The sequence below is a fragment of the Labeo rohita genome, chromosome 22, assembly GCF_022985175.1.
Source record: "Labeo rohita strain BAU-BD-2019 chromosome 22, IGBB_LRoh.1.0, whole genome shotgun sequence".
NCBI lineage: Eukaryota > Metazoa > Chordata > Actinopteri > Cypriniformes > Cyprinidae > Labeo > Labeo rohita.
Window position 1 is genome coordinate 35,983,257 of NC_066890.1, and position 8,356 is coordinate 35,991,612.

The window sequence follows — 8,356 nt, forward strand, 5'->3', positions numbered from 1 at the left end:
TGTTCAAGGCCAAGAAAGGTAGTAAGGACATCGATAAAATAGTCCATGTGACATCAGTGGTTCAACTGTAATTTTATGAATCTATGAGGATACTTTTTGTGCGCAAAGAAAACAAAAATAACGACTTCAAAACAATGACTGGTTTTGTGGTCCAGGGTCACAAATATCTAAACAGTAGTGTGAAGTATTACTAAACATTTCAAAACTGAAAACACAAAAGTAAGCAAATGTTAAATAAAACTATCATGATTTCAGTACTTCAGTGTGTTACTTCCCATTTCTTCGTAACTGTTTATGGAATTTACCAGCTATATTTGTGTGCAAATTGAAGAAGGTTATTTGGTTGTCATTTATTAAATTAAAGTTCTTTCTTCGTGTTGGTAGGTTTCAATCAGAGCGACTGTCAGGTGACAGAAACTTTGCAATTGGTTACTACTTGAAGGAAAAGAAGGTATGTGTTTAAACATTTTATAGTAGTTATTGAAACTATTGAAAATCCACTAAGAACATTTTTTTTCCATACTTGCAGTGTTTCCCAGAGGGTACAGATATGATCTCCATCCTGGACCTTTACTTCCAGGTTAGTATAAGATAAACAGACTTTTTCGCACACAATTTGTCCATTTAAAAATTAATGTTAAATATGTGCATTGCTACCAGTAGATGTATGTTTCGACATTTAAGAAATATAGTACTAAGAAAATTGTACTAAGTACTAAGAAGTATGGGTACTTTGCTGAAAATGTAGTCTCTCTCTGGCCATTAAATCGCTTGCTCACCAGTGGATCCAGTGAATGGGTGCCGTCAGAATGAGAGTCCAAACAGCTGATAAAAACATCAGTAATCCACAAATAATACACATTACAGTCCATCAATTAACATCTTGTGAAACAAAACGCTGCTTTGATATTTGTAAGAAACTAATACTTCGTTAACACATTTTTAACATCAAACCATTGCTTCCAGCTAAAATACAAGTCCTCTATCCATAATATTGCTTTCTCCAGTGAAAAAGTTCTTCTGAATCAGGAGAGAAATATGCACAGATCAAATACCGTTTACAAGCCAAAACAGTGCTAAACAAATATGTGCGAAGGCTTTTTACACTGGAGGAAGTACTGATATTTAATGCATTATTTTAGCTGGAATCAACAGTTTGAAGTTAAAAACTTCTTAACGATGGATTTGGTACTTAAAAACATGAAACTTTTTGTTTCGCAAGATGTTAATTGATGTACTGGAGTTGTGTGGGTTATTGGGTTGTTTTTATCAGCTGTTTGGGCACTCATTCTGACGGCACCCATTCACTGCAGAAGATCTGTTGGTGAGCAAATGATCCAAGATCTAAATCTGGAGTGGCCTGCGGGTAAATTTTCAGCCTATTTTCATTTCCTTTGTTCATTTATATAATTTATACATGCGTACATATGATTAAATGTGTTTTTGTTCGTTTAGCTGTGCTCCATTGAGGTAACCTGTGAAAGCGCTAGTGTGATGGCGGCTACCCTGGCGAACGGCGGCTTCTGTCCAATCACGGGCGAGCGTGTGCTGAACCCCGAGGCTGTACGAAACACTCTGAGTCTCATGCACTCCTGCGGCATGTACGACTTCTCCGGACAGTTCGCTTTCCATGTGAGTCTCACACGTACGCACCTAAAGAAATGTCTGATGGTTTTAGATTCAGTGTTTCAGAATATGAGAGAACTGAAGTTGTGTTGTACTGTAGGTTGGTCTCCCGGCTAAATCAGGCGTTTCCGGAGGCATCCTGCTGGTGGTGCCCAACGTGATGGGCATTATGTGTTGGTCTCCTCCTCTTGACAAACTGGGCAACAGCGTGCGAGGCATCCAGTTTTGCACGGTACTAAATCTGTATCTTATCAGCTAATAAATAGTTACAGCAATGGCTTTATTGCTCATATTAATTGAAGTTTTCTGTTTCTTTCAGGATCTGGTCCAGCTCTTTAATTTCCACAACTATGATAATTTACGCCACTTTGCCAAGAAACTGGATCCACGGCGAGAGGGTGGAGAACAGCGGGTGAGTGACAGATCCGTCCTTCAAACTACAAACCGCATGCAACTGATGCAGCTAGGGGTGGGCAACAACCCAACATAAATTTTCTAATTTCAAATAACTAAGCCACGAATAACCCCCCTTAATTAGTGTTGCTTTCCTATTAGTGCTTGGTCATCTGCCGGCTATTGCCAGATTGAACAAATTAAACTTATTTATTAATAATAATTCAGATTATAAAATTAATAATTGTCCAGATTATTGTGCATATATATATATATATATATATATTATATATTATATATTATATATTAGTAGTTGTTTTGCTTTTTTTATTGGGTTTGTTTTTGTTCAGATTTAGTTGGTTTTATGTTGTTTTGTTTTGTTGTTTTAGTTGGTTTTGTTTTAGTTTTTTGTTGTTGTTGTTTTAGTTGGTTTTGCTTTTTTTAAAAATTGTGATTGTGTTTTGGTTTTGTTTTAGCTGTTTTGTTGCTTGTTTTTAGTTGGATTGTTTTTTTGGGTTTTTTTTGTTTGTTTTTTTAATTGTTTTGTGTTTGTTTTAGTTGGTCTTGTGTCTTGTTTTTTGTTTTTGTTACTTGGTTTTATGTTTTTGTTTTGCTTCATCTTAAATTTAATTTGTTTTTGTTTTGTGTTTTCGTTGTTTTTTTTGTGTTGAGTTTTGTTTTGTTTTAGTTTTATTTTATTAGTATTTTATTTATTTATTCGTTTTATTGGTTTTGGTTTGGTTCTGTTTGTTTTTGTGTTTTGTTTTAGTTGTTTTTTGTTAGTTTTTGTTTTATTTTAGTTGTTTATTTTTTGTTGATTTTGTTTTTTGTTTTCCTTTATTTGTTTTAGTTAGTTTTTGTTTGATTTGTTTTTTGTTTTTTGTTTTTTTAATTATTGAGGTGTTGTTGGTTTTTGCACAAGTATTTATATATATGTATTATCTAGTGTAATTCAGTTTGTGCATTAAGCATGGCTTAAACGTCAGTTTAGTTTTTTGGCCACTGTATATCCCACCTCTAGATGCAACTAATGCAAATGATCCAATAACACTGACATATTGTGAGTGTGTGTGTGTGTATTAATGAATGTGAACTGGCAAACCGAATTATGCTAACTGCCCTCCAATCTTAACCTGTATAACTGCACATTTCTCTTAGCAATTGCATATGTCTTTTCCTCTTCATTGTCTGCCCTCTGCTGGAGGACCAGCATACTCTCTGCTGTTAAACTCCACTACCACCCATGTGCCTTAATTTAGGATGCTAAATATTTTCCTGCTTGACTTGCGTGCCTTTGCTATTATAATACAATTGTGGCCATTATCCTTCTTTACTTGAAAATAACACCTGTTCTGGTTCACTGTCTTGCTTAATTTTCCACCGTTTCCGTGTTTTCTTCTTTCTCTGCCATCCATACTAATCCAAGCAGGAAATTCCATGATGAAATAATCTAATCTAATAATCTATCCGTGTCCGTATTGGTTGAACCGCAGCAACAGCAGCAGCAGAATCTCGAACCGCTGGACTATTCGAGCCTTCAGAAGGAACTAGCGCTCACTGACAAAGTGTGGAAAAAAGTCTGTCCTTCTGAAACGGACGAGGACAGTTCCACCACTGTAGTCTATAGGATGGAAACCGTGGCAGAAAGAAACTAGAAGAGACAACGGTGCCCAGCCTTTCTTCCATGTTTTGACAGCCCATCATCCAGTTCTTTGGTTCTTCACTCTTTGGGATTAGAGATGTTGTGGTGTTTTGTTTTTTTTTTTTTTTTTTTAAATTGGGATTTTAGTTGTTTTTGTAATTTGTTTGGTTTTTTAATTTATTTTAGTTGGTTAAATATTTTGTTTGTTTTGTTTTTAGTTGTTTTTGTTTTTAGTTTTTGTTTTATTTCAGTTTGGTTTTGTTTGTTTTGTTTTAGTTGGTTTTGTTTTGTTTTGCTTTTTTAAAATGGGTTTATGTTTTGTGTTTTAGTTCGTTTTATTTTTTGTTTTTGTTTGTTTTATTTTAGTTGGCTTTGCTTTGTTTTAGTTGGTTTTGTTTTTTGTTTGTTTTGTTTTAGTTGGGTTTATTTTTTGTTTGTTTTATTTTAGCTGGTTTTGCTTTGCTTTGTTTTAGTTGTTTTTGCTTTTGTTGATTTTTGTTTTAAGTTGGGTTTTGCTTTAGTTTTTGTTTTAGTTGGTTTTGTGTTTGTTTAGCTTTTTTTTTTTTTTTTTTTTTTTTTTTAAATGGGTTTGTTTGTTTTTCTGTTTTTGTTTTATTTTAGCTAATTTTGTTTTTTGTTTGTTTCTTTTTTTCGTTTTTGTTTTGCTTTGATTTGTTTTTAGTTGGTTTTGTTTTTTTGTTTGTTTTGTTTTACTTGGTTTTGTGTTAGCTTTGCTTTTTCTTAAAAATTGGGTTTATTTTTTGCTTTTTGTTTTTATTTGGGGTTGGTTTCATTTTAGTTGGTTTTGTTTTTTTGTTAGCTTTGTTGTTGATTTTATGTTTTGGTTTTATTGATTTTTCCTTAGTTGGTTTTGTTTAGTTGGTTTAGTCCTGGGTTTTTTGTTTGTTTGTTTGTTTTGTTTTTGTTTTTGTTTATGGAGGTTTTATTGTTTTTTTCACACTGTAAAGCAAGCCAAAGACCTTTAAACCTAATGTGCAATTTTTTTTTGTTTTTGTTTCCAATCGAAGGGTATCGATACCATAATATTGTTTTTGTTTAGTTTTTTTTTTGTATTTTTGATTAAAAACTGTAAAAAAAAAAAAAAATTGTGATAAGACAGTGATATATTTACAGTTTTCCCCCACTGTGTATTAAAATACTTTCTTCTTACATTAATTATATGTGAAAAGATTTCTGGCCTATGAGAAAATAAGTAAATTATTTATAAGCTTACCTTCTGAACCAGCTGGACACAGCAACACTGATTTTTGGACGTCTTAAAGTTTAGGAAACCTGTTTGCAATTTTTGTTTGTTGCTGCTATCTTCATAAAAACAACATGCCTTTAAACTGTACACATTTTTAAAAAACGATAATTTCTAAGAAAACAAACCAACAAGTACCTTCATAAAGATCTGTTTACAGTTGCATTTTCAGTTTGTTATTTTTTTTTATTTGTACATAATTACATTATTCTCTTTCATTGACTCTGTTTTACCTAATGTGATGTCTAAATGTTTGTTGAGTGTATGTTTTGGTGAATGTTATGTTCTGTTAACTTATTTCAGGCAGCATTGGGGTTCAAGTGAAGGAAAAACATGTAAATGTGTTTAAAAGAGCTGTTTAATGTGTGCCTGTAAAAAGTGTGACTTTATAAATTCTGCAGTACTCTCAGTTCAGTCCAGCATCCACAATGTTTAATCACAATTTCAAAAAGCTACTTTATTATGTGTAAATCACACAAGGAAGGAATTTAGTCATTGTATTACAAGCCAATACAAACAAGTGACTAATACTAACCAGAGTGGAACTGGTTGACTAAGATCAGGTAGGAAAGACTGTGTAACTAGTGGGTTTTACAATGCAAGTTTCATGTGCCCACATTATCTATATCTGTAACCCAGTTTTTACTTGATTTAAATATTTACTGTAGGTTTTTCATTATACATATAAGAAGTGTGCCTCTTGAAATCCAGGAATGTGCTTAAAAATTACTGAATGAAGTTACATCACCTGAGAAATGTTTTAAACTTAGCTTTTTTTAGTATTACCACTGACTTTATGAAATGTGACAATGTGAAATATGCACAGTTCTTTAAAAAAAAAAAAAAATTTGTTTGTGCCAATAAGATGGTCTTATTAAACTAGCTTGACTTGTTTTAATTTATTTTGTCATTGTGGTTTAATAAATGGTTGATAAACACATTTTATTTAACTTGTGTGTATTTTATTTCTTTATCCCTGTTTTGAAAACATTGCAACTGTTGTATGTTTGTTTTGTTTAACTGAACCTTTTTCCACAAGTTCATCTTTTAGCGATTTGTGCAAAGTTCGCATCATCCCGATGTCATTAATGTACCACAAACGACTCCTTTGTTTTCTTCCAGGTCAAGTCTGTTATCAACCTGCTGTTTGCAGCCTACACAGGAGACGTGTCGGCTCTGAGAAGGTATCGTTTTTTTGCATTTCTGAACAGTTTGCACAGTTTAAACTTTGAGTGTCTTACTTCACGTGTGTTTGTGTTTTGCGTAGGTTTGCGCTCTCGTCGATGGATATGGAGCAGAGAGATTACGACTCTCGGACGGCCCTTCACGTAGCAGCTGCTGAAGGTGTTGTGCCAGGAACTCATCAAACTCTGCAGCTATTGATATTATCACGCTCTTCAGCCCACAGACTTTCTGCTTGTTTCCTTTGCCTGACCTCCTTTTCGTGCTGGGCTGAGTGGAAATCTCGCTAATGTGCGCTTTTGTGGGTTTTAGGTCACGCTGAGGTTGTGCGCTTTCTCCTAGAAGCTTGTAAGGTGAATCCGGTGCCCAGAGACAGGTACGATGTCAAATACCACAACATGCATTTGTTATGTAACTGTTAAAACACCCATAGGTCACAAAATGAGATGAGACAGCAAAACAGCAATGTAATATTATGTTCTTAAAGATCATTTTGGTTTGTTAATTGTCAGCCATTTTAAAATATATTTTTATAGATATTTTCAGACATTTGAAGGCATTTATGTCTATTCATTGTGCTTAACTATTCATACATTTATTAGCCATAATAATAATGTGAAAGGACAAAAAAGAACACTTAATCCAGTAAAAAAAAAAACGTAGTAGTAACTGTGGATAGTATAATATTTTGGATGTTATTTTTAGTTTTTAACACTATCACGGTGGTTGCAGTGAATGTTTATTAATTAATTTTAATTTAATTAATTTTTAAAATGGTTTTAATTAACACATACATTTACGTGTTTAATTCAAACTTAAACTTAAGTTTTATCAATTTAATGTATTTAATGTAAAAACTATTTATTATTTATTTAAAAAATAGTGGATATAAGATACGTTTTTAAAGTTGATTAACTGTACATTTATTACGTAGCTATCATAAACTAATAATGAACAATTTGCTACAGCATTTATTGTTCTAGGTTAATGTAAAATAATTTTAAATTCTTTTTTAAAATTATTTTGTAGTTAACGCATAAGTTTAAGTTTTATCAATATAATTAATTTATTATTTTATTACATTTTTATTTATTTAATACAAAAAATAGTGGATATAACACTTAAGTTTTGTAAGTTGAATAACATTACATTTATTAGGTAGCTATTATAAACTAATAACAATTTCTACAGCATTTATTATTCTAGCTTAATGTAAAATCATTTTAAATTAATATTTGTACATTATTTAATGCTTAAGTTTTATCAATTTAATTTAGTTTTTTTAATTAAACTATTGTTTATTTAATTTAAAAAATTGTGGAGAAAACACGTTTTATAAGTTGAATAACAGTATATTTATTAGGTAGCTATCATAAACTAATAATTAACAGTTTCTACAGGATTTATTATTCTAGGTTAATGTAAAATAATATTAAATTAATTTTTTATAATGTTTTATGTTTTATCAATGTAATTAATTAACTTATTTATTTAAATATTTATTAATTAAAAAAATAGTGGATATAACACTTAAGTTTTAGCAGTTGATTAACATTACATTTATTAGGTAGCTATCATAAACTAATAATAACAATTTCTACAGTATTTATTATTCTAGGTTAATGTAAAATAATTTTAAATTATTTTTTTTCATTATTTTTTAATTAACACTTATGTTTTATACATTTTATCAATTTAATTAATTTGTTATTTAATTAAAACATTATTTATTTAATTAAAAAAAAATAGTGAAAGTTTTATAAGCTGATTAACATTACATTTATTAGGTAGCTATCATAAATTAATTTACTAATAACAATTTCTACAGTATTTATTATTCTAGGTTAATGTAAAATAATATAAATTTATAATTAATGTGTGAAATAATGAAATTCTAAAATGAAATTAAGAAAAACCAAGATTACTAAATAGTGTGAAATGTTATTGTTAGTTCATGAATTTATTGTAGCGATAAATACAAATAAATACATTTAACATTAAGTAAACATTGATTTAATTAATTTAATAATACAGTAATATTTAGTTTATAATAATATTTATGGTATATTTATAGGAATTACAGATAGAATAAAAAATGTGTGGATATTTTGGATATTGCTTTTATTTTTCACATGTAATTATTAGATTTTTTTTTTTTGTTTTGTTTTGTTTTGTTTTGTTTTTTCAAATTAAATTATAGCAGCACTTTACAGTATGTTTTACAATTTATTAGTTAGATACGCTTAGGT

The 8,356-nt window shown here is 30.4% G+C and overlaps 1 protein-coding gene across 3 annotated transcripts in view; it reads left to right on the forward strand.

Moving 5' to 3' along the window:
• glsa (glutaminase a) overlaps positions 1 to 8,356 on the forward strand; it is a 33,420-nt gene that overhangs the window by 19,435 nt on the left and 5,629 nt on the right. For 2 of the 3 annotated variants that reach the window (XM_051095058.1, XM_051095059.1), the window contains exons 10-17: positions 385 to 451; positions 530 to 580; positions 1,456 to 1,632; positions 1,727 to 1,858; positions 1,946 to 2,038; positions 6,048 to 6,109; positions 6,193 to 6,269; positions 6,420 to 6,483. In XM_051095058.1, the coding sequence (XP_050951015.1) occupies positions 385 to 451; positions 530 to 580; positions 1,456 to 1,632; positions 1,727 to 1,858; positions 1,946 to 2,038; positions 6,048 to 6,109; positions 6,193 to 6,269; positions 6,420 to 6,483 (723 nt within the window). Of the gene's footprint in view, positions 1 to 384; positions 452 to 529; positions 581 to 1,455; positions 1,633 to 1,726; positions 1,859 to 1,945; positions 2,039 to 3,512; positions 4,216 to 6,047; positions 6,110 to 6,192; positions 6,270 to 6,419; positions 6,484 to 8,356 lie in introns of those variants that run through there. The other variant, XM_051095060.1, reaches the window with a different exon arrangement.